Source organism: Oryzias latipes, chromosome 19, assembly GCF_002234675.1.
Source record: "Oryzias latipes chromosome 19, ASM223467v1".
NCBI lineage: Eukaryota > Metazoa > Chordata > Actinopteri > Beloniformes > Adrianichthyidae > Oryzias > Oryzias latipes.
The window spans coordinates 10,934,463-10,959,595 of NC_019877.2; the positions used below are offsets into that span (position 1 = coordinate 10,934,463).

General features: G+C 37.8%; 3 protein-coding genes across 4 annotated transcripts in view; 2 read left to right on the top strand and 1 right to left on the bottom strand.

Moving 5' to 3' along the window:
- Window positions 1-24: 24 nt before the first annotated feature.
- On the top strand, window positions 25-2,909 carry LOC101158392 (inorganic pyrophosphatase-like). The gene is made up of 11 exons (XM_011488235.3): window positions 25-433; window positions 627-691; window positions 1,202-1,255; window positions 1,387-1,506; window positions 1,599-1,685; window positions 1,757-1,883; window positions 1,976-2,103; window positions 2,217-2,302; window positions 2,473-2,542; window positions 2,621-2,660; window positions 2,755-2,909. Exons 1-11 carry the CDS (start codon window positions 373-375, stop codon window positions 2,778-2,780), a joined length of 864 nt encoding a protein of 287 aa, XP_011486537.1. The 5' UTR covers window positions 25-372; the 3' UTR covers window positions 2,781-2,909.
- A 1,496-nt stretch (window positions 2,910-4,405) lies between these two features.
- Window positions 4,406-8,766, top strand: sar1a (secretion associated Ras related GTPase 1A). The gene is made up of 7 exons (XM_004080416.4): window positions 4,406-4,495; window positions 5,158-5,230; window positions 5,358-5,477; window positions 5,831-5,896; window positions 6,743-6,846; window positions 6,914-7,045; window positions 7,124-8,766. Exons 2-7 carry the CDS (start codon window positions 5,173-5,175, stop codon window positions 7,238-7,240), a joined length of 597 nt encoding a protein of 198 aa, XP_004080464.1. The 5' UTR covers window positions 4,406-4,495; window positions 5,158-5,172; the 3' UTR covers window positions 7,241-8,766.
- A 399-nt stretch (window positions 8,767-9,165) lies between these two features.
- The window catches only part of spock2 (SPARC/osteonectin, cwcv and kazal like domains proteoglycan 2), a 39,562-nt gene continuing 23,594 nt past the window's right edge, over window positions 9,166-25,133 (bottom strand). For both annotated transcript variants that reach the window (XM_011488236.2, XM_011488237.3), the window contains 8 exons: window positions 17,912-18,026; window positions 15,729-15,837; window positions 15,154-15,262; window positions 13,895-14,017; window positions 13,568-13,786; window positions 12,107-12,169; window positions 11,369-11,506; window positions 9,166-10,451 (listed from right to left, as the gene is read on the bottom strand). In XM_011488236.2, the coding sequence (XP_011486538.1) occupies window positions 10,306-10,451; window positions 11,369-11,506; window positions 12,107-12,169; window positions 13,568-13,786; window positions 13,895-14,017; window positions 15,154-15,262; window positions 15,729-15,837; window positions 17,912-18,026 (1,022 nt within the window). In that variant the 3' untranslated portion in view covers window positions 9,166-10,305. The remainder of the gene's footprint in view (window positions 10,452-11,368; window positions 11,507-12,106; window positions 12,170-13,567; window positions 13,787-13,894; window positions 14,018-15,153; window positions 15,263-15,728; window positions 15,838-17,911; window positions 18,027-25,133) is intronic.

Here is a 25,133-nt window from a genome sequence, read left to right on the forward strand (position 1 = left end):
TGTCTCCCCAGAGTCGCAGCTTACAGGACAGAAGGTGTCAGAAACGTAGGACCACTGCAGCATTCATGGATCAGACACTGATTACTATTCCTTGTCTTGCACTGCAAAAGGGTGGTGGGCTCCAGAGGCCGACATAAAGATGAGATCTGAGTTCAGAAACCAAACAGGAGGGATTGCTGTCAGTTTGGCCCTGCAATCCAGCACCTCGGCTTCTGCAGCCCTGCTGGCACAGTCAGGCTGTCACCCTCTGCTTGAACACTGCGCATGACTGCTCATCTGCCTCAGTGGCGTCTTATCCCCCCGCCCGGCCCCAGAGGCTCTTATTCTTGGTGAAATCGTGCTCACACTACAGAGGCAGAGACTCAAATCAACATGAGCTTTTCCGTTGAGGAGAGGGGCAGGCCGAACACCAAGGAGTACAGGGTGTTTTTCAGTAAGCACACAATTTTGAATCAACTGTTTTTTTAATGCAAAAAATTTTGATTTTATTGAAATGCGCATTTTATTATAGTTGTTTGAAAGACTTGTAGGTTCTCAGTTCTGTGTAGACAAGAGTCAGAGCTTTATTAAGAAAATGTCATACTTTTTATTAGTAAAAAGGGCTTAAGTGTCAACTTTTGTTATAGAAAACTCAGAGGGAAAATACATCTCACCTTTTCATGACATACCCATCTATGCAAATGAATCAGAGGTGAGCATCTTCTTTTAAACATGATTGCATTACAGGTTTAATTTAATTTCCCCTTGAGGTACTTTTCAACTATTTTGTATCAATTGGAGATCTTTAGTTGATTTCCAATTTCCCTTTATAAGCATGAAGCATCCTTTTTTTCTTCTTCTGTGTTTGGCTTTTTATTGTCAAAAATCAGTCGTGGTTATTATTTTATCCCATGTACTCCCACTATGAAGCATAATTAGGCTGAAATTGGAACATTAACTCCATCACTTATAATAAAAAAAAAAAAAATGAAACAAAACTTTAAAACACAGACTATGAAAAACAATCTCATCATCTAAACTTACTAGTTGTCAATTAATAATATTCTATTTATCTGTATCATTTTCTGTTTTTTTCAATATTGTTTTTCTATGTATAATTTTGTAAAATGAATCAGATCATTTTACTAGAAAAATTGAATAAATAGTTCAGATGGCTTCAAAACCACAATTCAAAAAGTTTACCAACTCTATTTTTTCGCAGAATATTTTCCACGCTGTTGTGGAAGTTCCGAGATGGACAAATGCAAAGATGGAGGTACACTTTTACATATTTACTTTTGTTATAGCTTATGACTTTATTACAGTTTGCATGACATGTACTTTTCAACAAAATGTAGCTTAAATCCAGGTAACTGTTAGCAGCTTTTGTGTGTTCAAATCTCACAGATTGGCACCAAAGACCCTCTCAATCCACTGAAACAAGATGTGAAGAAGGAAAACCTTCGTTATGTGGCCAATGTGTTTCCCCATAAAGGTTATATTTGGAATTATGGAGCGATTCCACAGGGAAGCCTCGTTTCCAATAAAAGTTGTGACAACAGAAGACCTGTCTGGTTCATCTTTTTGATGAAACCTTTTGTTATTTTCTTTTAAAACAGACGTGGGAGGACCCCCACCACCAGGACAGTGATACAGGATGTGTTGGAGACAATGATCCCATTGATATTTGTGACATAGGAAACAAGGTGTGAAAACACGAGGATCTTCAGATCGCGCAGCTGGAGTCTGTTTTTAGAGTCCAGAATGCTATTTTCAGGTGTGCTCTCGAGGAGAAATCATCAAGGTGAAAGTGTTGGGGACTCTGGCTCTCATTGATGAGGGGGAAACAGACTGGAAGGTCATTGTGATCAATACTGAGGACCCTGAAGCCGGAGAGTTTCACAGTAGGTGCAGCCTGAAATACGCATTTGCTTGTGATGTCATGGTTACCCAAACGATCTGAAATGCAGATTTTCTCGATGACGTTTGTTTGCAGATATTGATGATGTGAGGCGACTGAAGCCGGGGTATCTGGAGGCAACTGTTGATTGGTTCAGAAGATACAAAGTTCCAGATGGAAAACCTGAAAACCAGTTTGCTTTTAATGGGGAGTTCAAAGACAGGGTATTGTAAAGCAGTACCAAAATAAAAGCTCAAAATATATTTTTTAGTCTTTTATTAACACAAAATTGTAATTCTTTGTAAATATAATGTACAAAAACCTTTTTTTTTCACAGGATTTTGCCATAAATACAGTGAAGAGTACACATGAGTTTTGGAAAGCACTGATTTCTAAGCAAACCAGCGCTGGCGAGTTAAACTGGTGAGCAGCAGGAAAACCAGTCCTGCTGTAGCGCATTTAATGAATGTTTTTAAAAGTGGTTTTTACAACTACAATGTTCTGCAAAGATTGATCAAAGTTTGGTAGACAGTCATTTATTCATATAAGAAGAGGATGTGTGATAGCCTTTTTTTGTCATTGTGTCCAATCAGCATGAACACTGGAGTCTCAAACAGCCCATTTCGCTGCTCTTCTGAGGAAGCAGAGTCTGTAGTTAAATCTGTAAGTCCATTGGATTTTCTGATTCATTTGATCAGTTTAAAAATAGTGACACAGCAATCGTTGATGTGATTTCCACAGACATGTGATTCTGGACCTGAAGATCCTGTTCCAAGTTCAGGTGAGTGTTTTTGAAATTTAATCAAACTAATGTCTATACCTGCAATGTTTTTATTCCAAATCCTTCATGAATGATTTTTCTTTTTTTTCCCCAGTTGACAAATGGTTTTACTATGAATAGTAAGGTTCCAAACACTCACTCATGATGAAACATGAAGATCACGGGATAGCAGTCGTCTGCATTATGGCTTCTTATTGGACTTGTTAACAAGCATAGCAAATACAGCATTAAAAACGAATGACACACGTCTGAGCTGTCTGTTGTCTTTATTTTATACAAACCTTTGTTAAGTTATTTTCTACACAGTTTCTAACTGTAAATGAAAATGCTTTACAGATGGGGGGAACTTTAGGTTGAATTTAAAACAAACAAATAAATGAAATGTCAATTTTTTTAACGATGAATTATAAATTGCAAAGTGTATTTTCATTAAAATTGTGGTAACAAAAGCCCATGGCAATTTCATACAATTGATTTAGTTTTTATTAGAAATGTTACTTTTTTTTAAATCTAAGTTTAACATATATTTTTCTATTGAATTCAAAATTGCAAAAATCATTTTCAAATTGCAAGCCTGAAATGTGAAATTCATAGTGAATTTACATTTGTAAAATGCATTTCCATATATTCCATCAAAGGATTCCAAACCAACTTAAAAAATTAAAAAAAGTGGCATTATTGCACATTTCTAGCTTTGTTCAAATAAAATAAATATATAATTAACCCCAAAGATGTTTTATAGATTACACAGTTAGCTTTTGGCCATTAAAAAGATCAATCATTTATAAATTAACTGCTATTTAAAAACTACTAATATGGTTACATCTTAAATAGATTGTATACATCCATGTACTTTTTTCATTAATTCTTTGCTTCATTTTTGTTGCTTGAATTAAATCAATAAATTAGAACTTTTGACCGTTTTCATTTCTTATGAGATTTATTTAATTTAAATATAAAATAGCCAAAGAAGAAGCCCACAATGTCTCTCGTGCAGAAGTCTTTTATTCAGAAGAAGATTAAGCTAAAAAAAAAGAAACAACAATTTCAAAGATTAACAGTATTTTATGAAAGCTTCAAACTCAGCAGTTTTGGTTATACAGAGAATTAGCTTTCCATTAGTCACTGGACCTCTTAAGAAAAAGACACAGAGTGGCCCCGAGTGATACAAATCTCCTTTTTGTTCTCTCAAGGGGCTAACTACGACTCTTAGGACTTCTCCCTTTGTGGATCAATTGTGTTCGAACCCTGCTGCAGAAGCAGGATCTGCTTGTAATTGTTTTTTTCTGAAGTACAATGTGAGCTACAGGGGTGTGTCTGCAGGTTGATGCAGAAAAGCATTAGGGAAGGGTCAAAAGGTCAATCATTGTTAACTGAAAGCAACAAAATCCTTACAGAAAAAAAACAGTCTATTCTACAACGTGTTTCTGTAGGTTTGAATTTCCTTATTAGCTGCAGTAGCCTCGATATTACATTACTTGTAGTTTAAATTTCTGGTTGAATCACTAATTTTTCATGACAAACGTGTTTACTGCAAAAGATGGGGATAATTATTTCTGTCAAGTGTATAATAATTCAAAGCTAAAAACAAAAAAAATCAGAAAATTCTTAAAATTTAGTTGTTAAAAATTCGTTTTTGCTTTTTTAAATCATAGGATAAAACTCAAAATGTCTGAGAAGGATGAAATGATTAAGGCGCTTAAACTTTACCGGAGTTTACCGGAGGGGGGCGCTGCTACTCACTGGTCACCCGAAAGACGCTCCAGTTTGAAGCACAAAGAAGAAGAAGACGTGTGTTTCCTAGGAGATCATTGACACCACCGAGAAGGCTGTAGGTAAGTGAGCGAAACAGGAGGAATTCTTCTAACGACATTTTCCACTACTAACACCTCATATTACCGAGTAAACAGACTGGTTATCAACCAGTATGTTGTCTCACTCTGGAATGATTTCTTAACGAGGTTAGATGTTTAACACAAGCTAAAATGCCAATGCTAGCTTGCCATATAGCCATTGCTTTCTCGCATATAGCCTGCAGACGCGTCTGCTTATTAATATAGCTGGTTAGTCTTATAAACATCTAAAGGAAAAAGCTGCACACAGGATGTAAAGTTAACACTCTGTTATTTTACCTGTTTTAATGTCAGTGTTTTGAACTTTTCAAACTAGCAAACATAGTGAATTATTTCTCAGATGTGCCAGGAAAAGGAAATTAATCCGACCTTCCCAATACCTGAACCAGCTGAGCTAATGGAAACTGGAAGGAAAAAAAGGAAGGGACTGCTGTTATTGTAGCTGAATATTTAATTAAGACACTTTTGTATTTTAAATAGTCTACAAAAGTTACAGAATAATCCTTAAAGATCTTATATTTTGAATATGTACTTACTAACTGTGAATGAAATCAATCAAAGGATTTCCTAGGATGTTTTTCTGTGAATAAATTATGTTTTATTATAATAGTATGAGTTGTGATGAGCTGCTTGTCTTGTTTCAGGCAGAAACTGACAACATGTCATTTATTTTTGACTGGATCTACAGGGGATTTAGTAGTGTTTTACAATTCTTAGGTGAGTAATTTTTGAGCTAAATAAAACAATCAAATAAACAATGTTCAAGTGGGAAGAAAATACAAAAAAAAACACAAATCACATATATTTTTAAAAGTAGACTTTTCTCTTTTCTGACTTCCTTCAGGGCTCTACAAAAAGAGCGGGAAGCTGGTGTTTCTTGGTCTGGACAATGCGGGTAAAACAACTCTATTGCACATGCTCAAAGATGACCGACTTGGCCAGCATGTTCCAACTCTGCATCCAAGTAATAACTTTGAATTATCTGTGATCCCCCCCTGTTGTATATCAGGGTTCCCATTTTTGTCATAACACTTTTATAAAGAAAAATCACACACACTGCTCACACACTCCTAAAAATATATTTTGCTTAGACTGGTAACAGGTTTTTGTAACAAATGTCTTCTTTTGTTGGTGCTAAATTTTAGATTATTTTGTCTCTAGCATTATGTTTGTCCAACCTGTAGGTGTTAGTCCAACCTGTTAGGGGATAGTATAGTAGGGATCATGTTATTTTTTGCTAAATCCCATGTTCCTAGCCTTTCTCGCACTTGAGAGGCATTTAAAAGTCTTCTATGATTTATTTTTCTTTTCTCAAAGCGTCTGAGGAATTGACAATCGGTGGAATGACATTTACCACGTTTGACCTGGGTGGACATGTACAAGGTGAGATTTGTCTTCACAGGTGAAGACAAAATTATACGCTCCAGAAAAAACTTTAACTTTAAGCAACTTACACAACTGAAATTTTAAAAAATGTTATTTAGAACAGAAATGACAAGACTAAATGTTTTGAACCCACCTCCTTACTTCATTTTGAGCCAAATTCTTTCAGTCTCAACATAAAAAAAGTGTTCATGTATTTTTATACACTAATTGTCAAATGTAGGGCATTAAAGCATAACAATTCAAACTTCATAGCTGATTTAGTAGTCTTTGTGCAGGCGTTCTGACATCTTGACAGCAAACAAATCTTGAGATCAAAGATCTGATGCTGCCACAAGGTGTCTCTAAAGGCCCCTTTATGCTTTTTTCACATAAATTACAGGTGATGGCTGCTGAGAGATCAAAACCTTTCATACTGAGATTTGAAACGCAGGTCGACCTTGAGAGTAGTGAACGTGAGCTGAGTGGGGTAGCACAATGTGAGAAAAACATGTTATATGCTCCGTCATTGCTCCATATTTTTAATGGCAGAAGGAATTGCTGTAGGTGAACTCATTGAGGTGTAGTTTTCATGCCGTTCTGCTTTTAATTTTACTCTAAACATTTCCTTAAAATGATAACTACAGAGTAAAAAATGTATTCTTTTAGGATTGTGGATTTGGATATGTAATATTGAAAACATGGTGAGGTTGCTAAAGATGCAAAAAGCCCCAAACCTATCATGCAGAACCCAACACATTTATGTTATTTGGCTTTAATTAAGTTGGAAGTGACATCTAATGAAAAACTGATCATTTATTCTTAAGCTGTGACCCAAAAAACTGTTTCATTTTTATTTGTTTGCAGCTCGGAGAGTTTGGAAAAACTACCTGCCTGCAGTGAATGGAGTGGTCTTTCTTGTGGATTGTGCGGATCACGATCGACTTCCAGAATCAAAAGTTGAGCTAGATGTAAGATGAAATATAACATTCAAATGTCTGAACTATTAAATAGACCTAAAATGTGTTTATTTTTTAGGCTCTTCTTGGAGATGAGACCATCGAGGATGTTCCTGTCCTAGTGTTGGGCAATAAAATTGACCGTCCAGAGGCCATCAGTGAGGGAGGACTGAGAGGAGCATTTGCTCTGGATGGTCAAGTCACTGGAAAGGTCAGCATGTCAGGATCACAGACATATGGCAGGATACGTAGTTTTTTTCTTCTTAAATCTTCTCTTTTTTATCAACAGGGAAACATCCCCAGGAAGGATCTGAATGCTCGCCCGCTGGAGGTGTTCATGTGCAGCGTGCTGAAAAGGCAGGGCTACGGGGAAGGGTTCAGGTGGTTATCGCAGTACATTGACTGACACGGAGACGCTCAGCTAAAGAGCTTTACAAAGAACCACAACAAAGATTGTAAACCTGAGCAGGTTTTAGGGACAATTGTTGCAAATTGTGAAAACAGTTACCTAAAAGTGTTATTAAAGTGAAAAAAACAACAAAAAAGAACGGCGTATTTTTAGCTAATCATAAACGCTTTTTGGATGAATGAGGAACTGGGCTTTGTTGCAGAAAAGTATAGATTTATTAGCTAATTAGAGCTGACATGTAAGGACTGAGTGAATTAATGTTAATTTAACTTCTAATTAAGACTGCTATGTTATAAATAAATAAAATACGAATGTCGAATAACTAGCGATGATGATGAACTAACTTTAGTTGATTCAAATGATTAATAAACAGACTGCCTTTTAGGCAAACAAGCCAAACATGTTTGTTATTTACTCGATAAGAAATTGAAATAACACTTAGTGAGGAAAAAGCCAAATTGACATCAAATTTAATTCTCATTAAAAATATCTAAATTTCAAACAAAAGCACAGGTACATTGATTTATGTGTCTTGAGGTATGAAATCTTTGGCCCCATTGTGTTCGGAACATGCGGAGCTCCTTTGATGCAGGCAGCTACCTTCAAATGCATTTGGAACACGTCCTAATTATTTTTGACTTTGAGGTGTTCATTGCGGATTTGAAGGATGAGTCGTTCCTGCCGATTCTGCTGTCTGTGCGAGCGTCCCCGTTTCACCCAATCATAAAAGCTGAAATTATGACTGGCATTTAAAATGTCAGGAAGCAATAAACTAGAATGGCCAGCTGTGCTGTAACAGACATCTCCACTGTTGTGAGAACCATAAAAATATATGTCATTCTTATTCAATCCGTCTCGTTAGACTTTTCCAAAACAAGAACCTGTCACATCTCGTTGCATATTTGAACATCTCTTTTTAAACAGGAGATGTGAGTAGATATAACACAGGAATACTCTTTTAGTAGGTCTGCTTTCCAGCACAAACAAGATGTTCAAGCTGCTAATGTACTTTTTGATCATCTAAAGAGATGGGAGAGTGCACTTTTAAACATAAGCAGAAGTTCAAAATAAATGGACTAAGTGTTTTTTTTCAGGGTTTATGCATAAAAATATACACATATTTAAGATAACCTGCTTAAATTATAACTTGCAATGGAAAGAAATACAAGAAAAATATGCAACATTTGTATATTTCTTTTGTGTTTTTTTTTTACTTTTGTATTAACAGGGTACCATTTGTTTGTAGGTTTATGTGCAGGGTTATATTTATATCAGAGAGAAGCTTATTGTGCTGTTTTTATACGAGAGTATATTTATTAAGATGCACTGTAGTATTTGATGTTCCTTTTTCGTTCAAGTTTTCTGCAATATTTGCTAAAGTAGTATATATTTTATTGTGTATAAAGGATTGATCAAGTTTGGTGCAGCTAAAACAAAGCAAGTCTAATAAAACCTGTCTGTAATGTAGTTGCTGTGTTTCATTCATTTCAGTCAAAAATAAATAAATAAAAACGTTTTTTTAATGGGACATTAATTTGAAGTCTTTTTGTAAAAATGAAACAAGAGTTTAGAAAATAAAATATTCAGTTTTGATGTTTTATCTCAAGCTACAAATATCCAAAAAGTATTTTTTGTAAAGTAATTGATAAGTCTGAGGCAAGAAAAAAAACGTGATTTAGTATGATAACATCTAATTTTAGTCTTTTGAGATGCTCAACAACAAGTACGCTTTTTTAATGCACTGCTAAGAAAAGCTTCTACAATTGAATCCTAATTTTTCATTATTTTGGCAAATACATCATATAAATATATATTATGGATTCTAAATGTCTTTAGCATAAGGAACAGGAATGCTCAGACCTGCTTTCTTTTATCTCCAAAACTCTGCAAATGTTATCAAAATATAACAAAAATTGAATGAATAAACATGTAATTTGGCTGCAACGCCTTTATTAGTAAAGTGCTCAGCATAGAAGTACATTCTTACTAACATGCAATACTAGAAACAAACATTTGGCCTATCAATAGCATGAGTAAAGACTTGGAAACAATATTTTTTTGGAAAATAAAATCCCCAGTAAATTCAAGTACACAAAACTTCAAGTAATAATAAACACATAGTACAGTTACAGTTTCTAACTCAAAAATGAAAACTTGTGGCACATTCTTGATAAGGTTTCAGAATAAGCAACGGGTTGCGACTTTTAATGTGAAAGGACAGAGTTTGCACGCACTTCCTCTTAAGTTACCAGAAACCAATCTGCTGTGAGCTGTGGTGAACCTGGACCCTAAAAGCAGAACTTTGAACTTTTTAAAATAACCTTTGCTGACTTTGCAGTTCTTTTTACACCAAATGATATTTACATACATGGTGTGAAATGCACTGATTTGCTTTAAAAACAGTTTGACATTTTAGCCAAAATGCTTATTTGCTCAAATCAATTAGAATATTTGTAACTTATCAAAGAGTGTTGACCCCAGCGGCCACAGAGAGGCAGCAAAGACTTTGAAGAAAGCAGAAAATTCAGGTTTCAAACGGTTCAAAGAGTTGAACCATCCAGGTTGAAGCATCATTCACAGCATTTCAACATCTGTTTTTAATCTGAATGTCTTCATCCCATATTTAACCCCAAACGGGGCTGAATCTGTCGCCCCTAAAATAAATTATAATCCCATCAGGAAAAGTGTCAAACTGTTCATTTGAATGGAAATCCCACTACAAAGCATCATGGTAAAACACAAAATTACTCGTAATCTCCATATGGATGAATTGTGAAAAGACAAGGTAGAAATTTGAATGAATTGAAGCTATCTTGGTGCAAACCTCGGATGTTTTTGTCTTTTCTTCGCATAAAAACACACATTTTATTCCTTTAGAAACAGACAATTAAATAAAGCGATAAACAGCCGACAAAGAAAGTAAGAAACAAACAAAATAAGGGCATCATCTCAATGCCGAGACCACAGGAGCTCCTGATCCTGTCGCAATCTGACTCCTAAAACGGTTTTTTCCTTATGAAAAGAGCCAATAATTTCCAAGGCAGCTTGCTCTCATACTAGTTCTACCAGATGTATCCTCCATCGTCTGCATCAACTTCCTCCTCCTCTTCCTCCTCGGCCTCCTCCCCAATGTCTTCTGCCTCCTTCTCCTCTTCATCCTCCCATCCGACTCCGCTCCCAAAATCCCCAGAATATCCAGCCACTTCATCTGAAGGTACAAATAAACATATTATCACCAAGAAAAAGCTAAATAAATCTTTCTTTCTATTTTTCTTACTTGTGATTTTTACAAAAAATAGCTGACTCAAAGGTGTAAAGAAAAAAAAGTCCCTATTCTGACAAACAGACTTTGGAAAATAAACAATTTTTTTGAGAATTTTCTGCTGCGAGACAGAAAGCAGTGAGCTTCAAAAATACATAGTTAAATGATTTACAAGTTTGTAAATGTTAAAGTGTAAAGACTTGTTGGATGAGGCTCACAATACTTAGAGCAGACACACGTTTTTAAATTATTCATTCAAACCCATGAGATAAATAGAATGTAAATGTCAAATCACCTTTAGAAATATCAGGTTTTATAGTTCTTTCTTAAAAATGAGTCATAGATTAATAAATAAACGAAGGTAGACCAGTGACATTTTAGCATAAAAAGCTTTTCCAAAGCAATTCTTGTCACTTTTTATTCAAAATGTTTTTCTTTTTCAGTATGCACTGATTGGTCGATACTGCTGGAGTTCAGGCAGAGTGTCATTCCTTCTTTCTGGCCTGTCAAACTGGCCACTAATCTTTCATTATGCAAATTTACTTCCCACTGAAGTCTTTAAGTAACGGAGCAAAGGGCCAGACTGCAAATTTGACACCACCGGCACATTAAGTAAGTGCATTGTGGGAGAATGATTGCCTCTTTTGTTGAAGCCTTGGGTCCTTTTTTTTTTACAAACACGAACATTAAAAGAGGATAAAAGACGACTTATTTATTTAACGAATAAAGACTGAAACACCAAGTGAAGGTCTTTTTTCTAAACAGTTTGAGAGGAAAATGGAGCAGCGTCTTGCATTTTTTTTTTTTTGCTGCTCAGCTCTTCGATGCAAGCCATTTTGAGCGCCGCAAGGCCATCTTCTTACCACAGTCGGGGTTGCCGTGGATTCTAGAGCCCATAATCTCTCCACCGTGCTGGTCGACACACCAGCACTCCCCTCGGCTCTGGTCGCACTGCACTTTTCTATAGTAGCCGTCCTCATCGCAGCTGGGGATGTAGATCCCTGCAAAAACGCTCAGACTCAAATATGCTTCTTTCACCAACACGGTGTGGTTGTGCCTCATGCTGAGGCCTGAGATAAGCAAGAATTTCATAACTTTTGGGCATAAAAAACATTGTGAATTTGAAATCCTGTTGGGGGATGTGTTTTCATACAGGAAGTTAATGCGGAGGATTTCCCAGCGGTGCAAAAATAACACGTTCCTTCCTCAAGGACACTTTTGTCAAAAACTTCAGAACTTCAATAACCCTCACACCCACCCACAGAGAAAACACAAGAGGTCAGATTAGTGAGCCTCAGGGATGGAAGAAAAGCCCTCTTTAACCCCTCACTTTGAGTCTGATTTCTTTAATGAGCCCCCCCAGGTTTCTTCTCTGAATTTCCAGGGACTTTGTTGGAAAAGATCAACCTGGAAAGGGAGTAAAAGGTTGACACACCCGTATATACAGCCTGACACGGCTTTGAAAAGAATCAGAGCTACAAAAAAGAGATGAGTTATGCTCTGAAAGAGCTTTTGATTGGTACGTGTAGCATTTATAAATGCATTGCAAACGTCAGGCGATGTAAACAAAAACAAAAAAATAAATAAAAAAGAGTATTCACCGGGCTTCTTCTTGGCCGCCTCCTGCACTTGGATCCTCTCCAGCTCAGCGAGGCACGGCGGCTCTGCGGGAATCAAAGCAAAAAAAAAAAAAGTGATGACGGACAAAAGTGCTCCCTCAAACTTTATCTCAATCAGTACTCGTCATAATTATACTTTTTGCTCATATTGATCTGTTTAAAAAGTCTTCTGTTTCATCGCCATGGTGTGTGATTGATTGAGAGCTGAGATGAAAGGACATGGAGGAAGTCTGAGAAGGAAATGAGAAGCATCTTTGGAGAACACAGAATAAAAACAAAAGACTTTTTATTGAACCTAAAGGTAATATATCTTTTCAAATGAATTGTGGATCTTCATAGACATATCTTGAGACATAAACAAAATTAGCAGAAATAAGCAGTTTTGTTTACTTCTTCCTCATTTGACAAAGCATTGATGAACTAGTCACTTTGATCTATTGTGTGCAGGTTAAACTCTGGATCAATGCAGTGATCAAATGGGGTTACCTACAAACTCATCCTGTATTTATTTGGTAAAGGTCAAATGGTGCAGATACAGCACATATGTAGGTGTTTCCATGGAAACGCTTAATTACAATAAATAATGAAACAGAAAATGAAGATTGTAGATCCACAAATAAGCTATTTCTCTCCGCATTTGGGATCAATTCATTGACGTTTATTTCAGTCTTTGTTAAATAATAATCAACCTGTTATAAATTTTGTTTTAAATATTCAGCTATAAAAAAACAAAATCCTAGCAGAGGGAGAAAAGATCCTCCAGCGGTGCTCTGGAGCCGCAAAAAACACCCGGAGAAAGCTGTTTTGACAGCTGCACAAATCAATTCGTGGCTTCTTCCTTGGAGAATTAGTAGACAGAAATTGATTTGCAAACCCGTCCTACATTCAAGTCAAGGACATAAAATGAGTTTAGTCAAAGCCTGCATTGTAGGAGGAAGTTGTTTTCATTTGCAAAGACATGTAAGAGCTGAAGAGATAAGATCTGCTTTATTTTGTAGTCTTTTGCAAATACAAGACTTTAACTATATAAACCTGCAAAATCAGAATGTGATGGATAAAAAGTACTTGATTTACATAACGTTTACTATCAGGGACATACAAATACAGTTTCAGGAGGAGTAAAAGTAAACTATTTTTTGGCCAATTTTGCTTTCAAGAACATAAATAATTTACATCTTAATTCAGCTGGGTCCATTATATGGTCACATTTTGTTTGAATCTCAACTACATAAAGCAGTTTTTGCTACTTAAAAAAAAATGTATGTTCGTATTTGCTGAATATAAAATTATTTTGTTCTGCTCTTGGAGTAGCAAGTGGAGGAGGTTAATGCCAGTGCATCCCCCTTTGCAATTCTTTCTGATGTAGTCGTGCTTTTATCTCATCCATTAAGACTTCTAACTCAAAATAGATGCTGCACTTTCAGTGGAAATCCCTTCACTCACTTTCTCTCCAGAAGCAGAGGCACCACTCGGCTGTGGAGACCTTTCCGTCCTTGTAGCTGTCACACGAGTGGAAGAAGGGTCGGATGCAGACTTCGTATTTTTCCAGGTTAATAGCAGCCAGCTCGGCTTGGTCTAGATACAGGTCACTGTTGGTGTCCAGCTTTGAAAACATCCAGCCAATGGAGTCCTTGCAGCTCGCGATGAGGCTCCTCTCCAGCACTATCAGTAAAAGTCACACAATTATTATCTGTCCAGTATTTCTTATGTAAACAGCTGATATAAAGAGATTGTTGTGAGGTCAAAAAGTGCAGAGACTTGTTTTCCCACCAGAAACAGTGCCGGTTCCGGGTTGGCCAGACTTATTCTGCTTTGCGTTTCCATGAAGGAGTTGGAACCAGTCTCTCAGGCGGTCACCCAGGTCTGCCAGGTCCTGGCCGGTGCAGCTCTCAGCTGGAACAGGAGATTCCACGGCTGAACAATTCTGCCACTGGACACTTGACACAAACATGACTCTATTCCACTAAAGGCAGAAAACAACTCACTGCTAATTTCAGTTTCAGACCTACTTTTTCATGAAGAAGTCCTGACTCATTTAGGAAAATTAAAGAAAGGATTAGATCAATTTTAAATTTAAAGAACCACGCCAGTGAAAATTATGTTTTTTGTGTGTTTTTGTGGCGTTTTTCTGATGATGGACAACATATACAAAGAAAGTTAAGCTAAAATTGCATTTCTAGAATTTTTCTGTATTCAAATTATTGTGAATTGGGAGCAGATGAAAAAATGCAGTTTGAAAAAGATTAAATTTGTGACATAGAAAATATGGTGGGTGGGGCACAAGCTCTCTGCTCTACTCCATTCTGATGCATCCACTTGTAGACGACTACATCCATGTACGTCTTTGTTTTACCCGCCTGAGCTGGTATCTGGCTCTAAACTGTACGCCTTGGAAGCTCCAATATTACTCACCATTTTTGTTGCACCGGTAATGTCAGGTTGGGAGTGTGAGGTGTTGTAAACTAGCAGGAGAGCACGTAAACAGAGAGCTCTCAGCAATGGGGAGGGGAATAGGGGCGAGGTTGTGGCTCTCTAGAAACTATGTTCTAGAAAACAACACTTTTTTGGGGGCTAAAAACGAAAAAAAATCATAATGAAAAAATCACTGGGAATGCATTAAAAATAGATCAAACAACGATCAGAATGGGACTTTAAGGAATTAAAAAAGCTCCAAATAAATTAAATAACAACTGCAGATGAAAAACAAGAGAAATATTTTGTCAGTTGACATTTTTGTATTCCCAAAAGCACAAACAATCAATAGTGTTTTGCTCCATTGATAGATGGTGTACACTTTAAATAATTAATTACTACACGATTGAAAGAGCAGTTAACCACATAGGGACATTCAGCCAACAATAATCTCTGCAAAAGGTCAGCATTGATCCCAACAGGCATTGACTGGATTAGTTCTAAACCGGAATCATGTCCTGCAGCTTTTCTTTTGTTTGTTTTTTTGGAAAAGCTGGACTCATTAAAGGGATGATGATATGATAACGGATAGGTTGACTACCAAAACCTAAACTTGCCTCGTTTCGTGTCAGAATTTGAAAGGGAGGACGTCACGCAGGGGCAGAATCCGGTGCACATGATGCTCAGGTCTTTGCCCGTGAGGCAAGCTTGCAGCTCCAACTTGCACTGTAAGAGAGGACAAGCAAGGCAGCTAAAGTATTTATGAGGGTGACCGTGGGAGAAAGATTACCCATTCAGATGAAACAGTGCACTTAGAGAAAGGCAGCCAGACTGAGCTGTCATATCCCACTGTCTCCTCGTGCAAGGTCAAAATTAAAAACTGTATATAAATCAATAAGAACCCTGAATATGGATTGGTCAACAGTGATGCAGTTGGAAACAACGTTCGTCATTAATCACAGCGCTGCTCCAAGCAGTGGCACTTGTCCTCCAGTGAGCGGTGATGAACTGCGCCGCCCTGCTGCGCCTGCATCCGTGTCAACGCAGCATGAAACAGTACTTGATTGGCCCCCTCTCATTATTTGAAATGACTTGTCCACTCTGTTGGGTTTTTTTTTTTGGTTTTCGTTTTGAGGTGAAACATTTCAGTAACCTGACGAAAGAAGATGAAAGAAGTTTTTTCTTTGGTTACCTGTGAAGCATAGTTGTGTCCATCAGAGCCACATACAGGAGAGGAAGCAGCCTCAGCACAAGGCGCACAGTTGCTTTCATGCCGTTCCAGCTGCTCTGATTGTTTGATTCTGCACAAGATGAAAAAAAAAGTTAAATTTAAGAAGAAAAACAAAGAAAAATAGCTCTCTGAAATATTGTACCATGGATAAAACTGCTATAGATTACTTTTTCCTCCACAAATGCTTCTGATAGTGCACATTTAAGTGCTGACATGGCACCTAAACATGGCTAACCAGGATGACTTATCATTTTGAATTTTTTGCTATGAAAATCATTTCTAGGCACGTAAGAATTTAGTGTGTGGGCTTGTAAATCCACTAATTGCTCCCAATCTTCCTCCATTTCCACCACTTTCCCGCAGCTGGGGGATTGGATGACCAAAATGAATTTACGCTGCTCTGTAATTTCACAGCTGAGCCTGAAACTTCAGCAAATACACTTCATTAATTTGTGTTCCTGGGCACGTCTCTCAGGAGTTCTTGGGCATTAAACGTAAAAATAGATCCGACAGGTCCCTCTTTGCCAAAAAAAAAAGAAGGGATTAACCAGAAACACTGATGCCTTAGAAACCCTATGTATTTATGTAATAGAATCAGAATGAGATGTAGGCACAGACTTAAAACCCAATTGTCTTTTAGTACACTGCAAAGCAATATTCGAAGCTTCTGAAATCTAAGGTTTATGAAAAATTTGGCAAATATTATCCAGCTTTCTGGGGTCAAATACAAAGTTTACAAGCTTTAGGCAGTAGCTGAAAACTGTTGTTTTTTTTTTAGCTCAACTGTCTGAGACACCCAATGCTTCCATATTTTGATGCTCATAACTATTCTTTTTCTTTTTTGCAAACAGACTGTTTAATGATTCAAAGGTGGCTTAGCGTGGCTGCTTATTACCCCGCCGCTGGACGTGGTTTCTCTCATCTATTTGGAGTGACTCTGTAAATGAGGCACTTTATAGGGAAAGATAAACGCCTGTCGCCACAGATAGACTTTGCAGGTAGTAATAATTCACTCCATTAATTCTTTTCAGACCGCAACCGTGCTCATTTGCTTTTCTGTCAAAGTGGAATAAACGAGTACAGGGGTAGATAAATGCTTTTCATTATGAATCGCAAAATAAAAGTAAAGAACTTTTTATTTATTTAAAGTGAAGCATTAGATTCCAGTGTTTGTGGTACCTCAAATTTGCCAAAATATGGAGGTCTCAGTTGTTTTCTTAATTGTTGAGAAAATAATGTATTTTCAACATGTTCAGAATGATGTTTATAACATGATCATTTGGAAGGTTTAAAGACCCAGAAAATTGATTTTTTTTGTGTTTTTAACATGTTCTTGGGTATTTTTCTGTTGATAGAGGGAGTTTATATAGGAAAATAAGCTTAAAATTGCATGTATTGCACCAATAATATTAGTTTGGGGGGTGTGAGGGGTCATAAGCCTCAGGAGAACACGTAAACAGATAAGTGACGTGAAATGAGGGCGGAGTTGCTCTGCACCAACAGGTTATTTCTTTTGGCTAAAACAGCATGATCATGGGATCACTTTTAGCATTGATCAAAAGATGATGGGACTGAGTCTTTAAGACGCAATAGCTTGTTTGGTGAGGCAATAAATGTAATAGTAATTACATTTTCGTTTTCCATGCAGAATTAAAACATATTCGATATAAAACTAAACTAAAAGCCTCTTTGACACATCTTTAGCTCATTCCCGAGTCACTTTAGACATGACAGTGTCAAACAAGATGCATTTCTATGCATCTTTTGACTTTTTTCCAGAGCAGACATTGTTCCACCATTAAAAAGCCCCATAAATTTGATGGATTATTGTTTGCCAGTAGCATTCCTTCTTTTGCTGCATGATGCGATCCAAATGCTGCCCTCCAGAAGTTTCGATCTCATGGCAAAATAAAGTAAAACACTTTTTTGTTTTTAATTTGAATCTTTGAGTGTTTCCAAATTTAGTAAATAGACCAAGTAAACTGCCCTATTCCAGAGCTTCATAAATACATCATAAAGTTATGTGTTGTCATCCTTGACACATCTTTTCTTCTCAAATCATTACAAAAAAGTCCAATCTGAAATCCTCCTCCACAAACTTAACGTAAACCACACTCCGATTGTAGGAATAAAGCCTCTCCGACCTGTGCTCCAGTTTTTTCCGACTGACACACATGGCCCTCTGGTAGCCCTGGGCGACGCACACCTTGTGCTGGCTGCATTTCACATTCTGGCACGGGTCTTTGGTGGTGTCGACGCCTGTGAACACAAAAGGACAAGGGCAGAAATGCAGATTTGTCAATCTGACTGGGACATACATGTTTTAGCCTTAAATCTCTATGTCAGCAGACAAACAGACATTCTGGCAACTTTGAGAAGACATGCTCTACAGATGGATGGTGATTACATAGAAACAGAAAATCTGCCTTTTTTGTCGTACATTCTTTGCACTGATGACCACAATGCAACAGAATAATCTTCTAAGCGAGTAGATGGAAAGGCCTCATAAGCTTCACAGTGAGAGAAATAACCTTGACAGGGTGCGAAAATTGATAAATTGATTTTGTTGTCTGCAATGCAAAAAAAACCAAAAAAAAAAACAACTTTGACACATAGCTGTCATGAATGAGGCAGCCCATCATCTACAGCACTGCCTGCAGCCTTCAACGGCTGTCTCTGACTGCGAGAGAACCTGACAGCACTGACTGAGCATCTCCTTTTCGTCTCACTTCCTTCATGTCAACTTCTCACTCTTTCCCCAGCACCCCGCTTCTTTCACACACAGAGACACTCTCCATCTTTGTCTCCTGCGTTCCCTCCTTCAGCTGCATCCCCAGCTGAACGGTTCAATACCGGGCTCTATTCTCACTGACGAACTGAGATGGAAATAGCTTGCTGTCCTCCACCCTCTATAGCCAACGGTCAATGCAGTCAATCGAAGAGAGGATGTTGCACCTCGCCAGTCTATTTGCCGGCTCGCTGGAGAAAACTCCAAGGCTCGAGATAATTTTAAGAGTGAGTGGCAGGCGGCGGCAGAAATTTAAGCCGTGAAATCCCGAGTCAGCTCCAAACAGCTGCTTTGGAGTCAAACATGGCGGTGGCCGACAACAAGATCAAGCAAACCCTGCAGCCTGAAAACTTCAGGAAGGGATAGTAGACTTTCAAGGAGACAGTGGATCATTTATGAGTCCTGGTATCATAATGTTTCATTTACTATATGGTGACTGCTGGTGCAGATGGATCATTTGCTTCTTGAAGAAAAATGTTTCAATTATTCCCATTTTTTGTCAGGACTTCTTCAGTTACAACAATGATCAAGGTCTTCTCAAATTTACTAAAAAAATAAAGTTTTCTAAAAATAGGAAACATTTTAAAATTTGCAGGTAAGTCAGGAGTGCTGAGATCTAGACTTAGGCCAAGAGTTTTGCAGAAAACAATGATGGATTTTCTCAAATGTACTTTAATGAAACTTCCTTTCTGTTCACCGTAAGTCTCATGAGGTAATCCTGCAGGATGTACCCCATTTCTGAACAGCAAGTAGCAATGCAAGCCTTTTGGCTGTAGGCTGATGAAATTGTGTTGTCACATTCTACAGCAGTGAAAGTAGAAGTGAAGCTAGGAACTTGCAGACACTTGTATAAAATATTGAAACACTAAATAATTACAGCAATTTAAACATATATATATTTTATAATTTAGCTGCAACAGGAGAGGTTCTCTGCCGTCTGCGTGCCTTGAATAACAGACCCGTTTATCTGCCTTATGAGCATTAACTCACACAAATTGACATGTTTGTGCACAGAAAAAACACAGAAAATACAGATACATTTCTTACTATTTGATATAAATTAATTTGTAACCTCTAAACTTCTTTAGTTGCTATGTTTGAAAAACGTCAAACATGATTTAAATGTGAGGATAGGCATATTATGTTTGATTTTCCTGAATTGTTTTGATATTTTGAAAGTATATTAGGTTTTGCTCCATTGCTCCTGTTCTTCAGCTTCCTGTGCACACCAGGTTTCAATAAGTAATCAGCACAGCTGCTCCTGTTTCAGGTAATTAGTCCCAGTCAGTGTCTGGGGTCATAGTTTCTGGTGAATTCTGTCACCATTTTATACCTTCATGCTGCAAGTTTTGGCCTGTTCAGGTCAAAAGCGATTTTTGTGAAAATTCTGTTTATTTATTAAAGAGCAATAGTGTTTTTAACACATTTTTGTAGCATTTTTCTCAAGATGGAGGACATATATAAAGAAAATTAAAATTGTATTTCTGAGTTAATCTTGGTTCAAATCGTAGTGAATCAGGAGCAGATGAAAAAATGCCATTTAAAAGAGCTTTTTTTTACGAACTAACTATAATCGACCATTTAGATTATCTAAACTGTCAATTATCTAAGGTTACTGCCCAACAGTTTTCTACTTTTTGGACTTCCTTATGATCCTTTCAAGACATTGAAGTTCAGTATGACATTCTTGAATAATTACTTAAAGAAAACTACCGTAAATTCCAGACTACAAAGCGCACACAATTACAAGCCGCACCTACCCATTTTCACGTGTTTAACTGCTTTTACAAATACACAAGTCACGTCAGAGTAAAAGCCGCATGTATTAGGCAACATGGTAAGCCTGACCTATTAAATCCTGACTGCTAAAGTAAATGTGACTTATTACCACATTGTGGGAGGAGTTAGCCTTGCCTCAAGATCATGTATTTGAGTACACCTACATCTGCCAAACAGCATGGACCTCTATTCTGTTCACAAGTTCCTCAGTTATGGTTTTTATTTTTTATTTTTATCTTATTTTTTATTTATTTTTTACTTATTGACAATCTAAGTATCATACATAAAATTACAAACAGTAACCATATATTCAACATTACATCCCTCAGTTATGATGAGGAAATTTACATCCGCGATCCCCCATTTCCCATGAGTCTTAGGGGCTAAAGGCAGGGCCAACGTCCGGCTCGCCACACTGTTGTACGTGTTTAAGAATGAGCAAGTATCAGCAGTGCATGGAGGGGTGAACGGGAACAGCTCTCCTTCCGCTTGTGTCGCGGCAGCGTTATGGGAGTAACAGGGCTGGTTAAAAAAACACACCGGTAAAATAAAGCAGCGGCGACTGAAAACCGCGCCTCAGCGCGATACCAGCGCCTCAGCGCGGCGCGTGCGTCCACATAACAAACACTGTTGCGCCGCGGACGCTTCTCCGACACCTCTGGCCAGGGCGGCTCCAGGGAGGAGCAAATCGTGTCTGTGCAGAGCAATCGGACTTAATACTATACGTTTTGTGGATGAGGGGCGGATGCGTTGTTACATGTGGGAGCCATCAGACTGCCATCGGCCCCGCAGCTCTATGTGATGAGCAGCAGGAGAACATGTCTCCAGCTCACACGGAGGCTGTGAGCTTCTCAATGCAAAATTCCGCTCAGTCCTTAGAAACCGTTAACACGACCACGTCAATTTGTGTTTCCAGTCGTGTCCCGACAAAAAAAAGCTGATGTTATTCCCACATATTTACGTGCAGCCAGCCGAGTCACTATGACTCAGAGGTAAATTCACTCCTGAGCATGCGCTGTTCTCTCTGTCACGCAGCTGACTGGCTTTTCCAAACCCGTTGGTGATGGTGGATTTTTTCACGCTGCTTTTAACGATTGCTTTTAACTTGAAAGCTTCATAATATTGTAGCGGCGATCACGTGCACATTGGGTCTAATGGCACCAAAGGATTCTGGGATGCGGCCGGGCATGCGTGTTTCGTTTTGTTGAACCATGAGTGAAGTGTCTAAGACCTGAAGTGAGGTCCATGCTGTTTGGCTGTTTAGTGTGTTGAAAAACAAATAACTTGTGCTTGGTATTAGATAAAAAATACAAACCATTCACTGAGTCCGAAAGTACGTACATGGCGGCCGCCAATTAAATCCGTAAATTAGCCGCGTCACTGAATGAGCCGCAGGGCTGTAATCGCAGGAAAAAAGTAGCGACTTATAGTCCGGAAATTACGGTACTTTGTTTTTTCTTATTGTGTCCAGAAAAATACTGTTGATGATTAGTTATAAAAACAGACTAATCTGGAAAAAGAAAGATAGAAAAAAATGAAATGATCAACTTTGTCATGTTTGACAAACTTTTTTTTGTTACTGTAATTCGTTTTGTTTTGGGGTAAACCTTTTGTTTTTTGGGTTGTTTTGCAATTGGTCTGTGTATTTTATTACTTTAGTAGCAAAGACTATATCTTGATCTAATGCAGTGCTTCTCAAATAGGGGGGGAGCGATGCGATGCCAGGGGGGCGTGCAGTAGTAGCGGTTTTAGGCACAGGTAATACGGGCAATTGCCCGGGGCGCAAATTTAGCGGGGGGGGCGGTGGTGACAGCGGCTCAGTGCTTGGAAAATAAATTTGCGCCACTATTGATTTCTTATTATCTGTTCTATCACAGAGTTTATAACAGCCTGAAACTGTGAACTGCCATCGCTGCAGCTGCTCCCGTCTCTTGTTACACGCAGCTGCGTGTGTGAGTGGGAAAGGGGAGGGCTAGTGGGCTCGGGCTGCGACGTGGAACAGCGAACGGGGAGCGCTAGATTGCGCAACACCAGGATCATCACGTGCCTTTAGATGACTCGGCTCATGCTAAAAATGTCATTTTCTATGAACTATTGTAGACATTTTGATGACGTGTCTTTATTTTCCATAAATGTATTCTCTGTCTGCCTGTCGTTTAGTTGGTGTCAGTATTTGACATAAAAACAGCAGGTAATGCAGAAAACAGCTGCACTTTTTGAGATCATAAATAAATAATCAATCATTTAGAAAAGAAATCAGCAAAATGTTTTTTACCTATTTCTTCAGACTAAAAACGTTAACTATATTGGTGCTGCTGTGTTTATGTTTCAGATCAATTTACATTTAATATTATTTATTGATTGAATTATTTTTCTCAGCATCAAATGGTTCAGCTGGTCAAAATGTTTTCTAATTTAAATAAGGACTATGGTGAGCATAATTGGAGCTATCAGTGTCAGACGAGGAAAACAAAGACGTATGTGGATCTACTCCTCTACAAGTAGATGCATCAGAATGGAGCAGAGCGGGGAGTTTGCATTTTCTACGCCCCAAATATGATCTTTTTCAAACAGCATTTTTTCATCTGCTCCTGATTCACGATGGCTTGAATAAAGAAATGCTCAGAAATACAATTTTAATCTTAATTTTCATTATATCTGTCCTCAATCATCAGAAAAAATGGCACAAGAAAAATGTTAAAAACGCGATTATCATCCAGGTGGGTCTTCAAAGGGACCCAGACATGACTGTCACTGCAGATCACAGATGGAGAATTACTTTCTCCTATTAAGGTGTGTCCCAACTATTTGGACTTTTTGCAAATGTCCATTTGTGAGTCTTTGACCATTTATTTCCCTCATTTTAACAGCTCTTTTTCTTTCAATGCAGCACTCTTTTAACCCTTGTGCTATCCTAGGCACTTTAACATTGGGAGTTGGGTCATCTAGACCCACTGGACAGAGCTCTGAACAATTTTTCTTCAATGATTTGTGATCTTCACTGGTGTCCATGGATTACATGAACTCTTTCCACCTTTATCCACCTTTGTCATGGTAGGGAGAACACGTCAATGTGAGGGTGGGGTCATCTAAGATAGCAAGGGTTAATTTATCCTTTTTTTACAAACTAACGGTTATCAAAACAAGGAAAGCTCAGTGTCTTACCTGAGGAGATTTTAACTAACAACAATCAACTTTCCAATTTGCAGACAGCCGCTGTGATGCTTGTACTTGTGTGCACAGAGTAGATTTTTGCTTCAAATTTTAGATATGATGAAGAGATAGGTCATTTTCACGTTGCCTGAAGTGTTTTGGGTTTTCCAAATCTGCTGTGCTTTTAGCAGTTTGAAGAAAAAAGCTTTAAAGTGTTGGTTTGAAGAAATTAGAAAACATAAAAGGTCGACTGGTGATAAAAAAAAGGGTGATAATCATCTGCTTAATCTAACAAAACAAAATAATGAGATGTTTTTCTTGATCCTGCAGACATTCTTGTTTGCTTTCTTAAGTCAAACAATTTTACTTCTCTGTGCTTCAGATTACCATGGAAACATGGTTTCTTATGTAGAGTCAGAGTTTAATTCTTTTAAGATAAGGTGGGTGTACACTTCTGCAAACGACCAGCTAAGATTTTTTTTGGCGTTTGACAAAAGAATCACCTCATGGCGCATTTTTAAACATAAACTGTTATGTATGACCAAAAAAAAAAAAAAAATCATAGATAAAGCGTGCAAAGTTTTCATTGAACTTCAATGTTTTTGGTGTTATTAATATCATCTTGTGGCTTTTTTCTGATGATGGAGGACATAAATAACTAAATTTACCCTTAAAATTGTGCTTGTAAATGACTAGATCATTGCACGTCTTTGTTGTCCTTGTTAGAGTTTGCATCCGGCTCAAAACTGTCCGGCTGAATAGCTCCAATATTGCTCACCATTTTTGTTGCGCCAGTAATGTTAGGTTGGATGTGTGAGGGGCTGTAAGCTAGCAGGAGAGCATGTAAACAGATGGATGTTGGCATATGGAGGCAGGCTTACTCTGCGCCATCAGTCCCATCTACAACTCAGAGGTGAGTTTTGAATAAACTCTTGCTGCTTTGCAGAAACTATGTGTCAAAAAGCGGCACAGTTTTTTTTTTTTCCATTTTAACTAAAAACCACGTAATCTTAATTAAAAGATCACTGGAAACTATTTAAAAACATCTCAAAAAATGGTTCAGACTGGATCTTTAAAGCAACACTTGTCATATAGGATTTCTGAAAGCCGTGCACATGAAAGTTTAATCACTGTCTTAAAAATCATATTGACTAAATTAAACCAAAAGAGAAGGTATCTAAATGACTAATACAATTGAATGGGTCCATAAAAACAGAGGTGGGCTGCCGTCTGCTCTGAGTCAAGTCAGGAGGGGTTTTCAAACTGCAGAAATGAGCTGATGTCTCACTCATCTTGTTAAAAACTCACATGAAGTGTTTGTAGTCTGCTGTTGGGTCTTTTGTTCTAACTACAGTTAAAAGCTCCGTTTATCTGGACTCTTTGCTGTCTTGTCAAATTTCCGATCAAGTCTGCACAATTAGCCCCAGAGGGATTTTTTTTTTTTGTGTTGGGGATGAAATCAATGCAGCTCAAATGAACGTCGCCCACACTGCGGCAAGCCAGGCATTTTTAAGGAGATTTCATTAGTGATTCCTGCAGCTGTGAGCACAGATCACTTCTTTTCTTGTGTTCTGCTCTAAAGCAGTAGGAATGTGTGGTAACACTCGACCTCAGGCACGCCCCCTGTGAAGCCAGGATACCTTCAC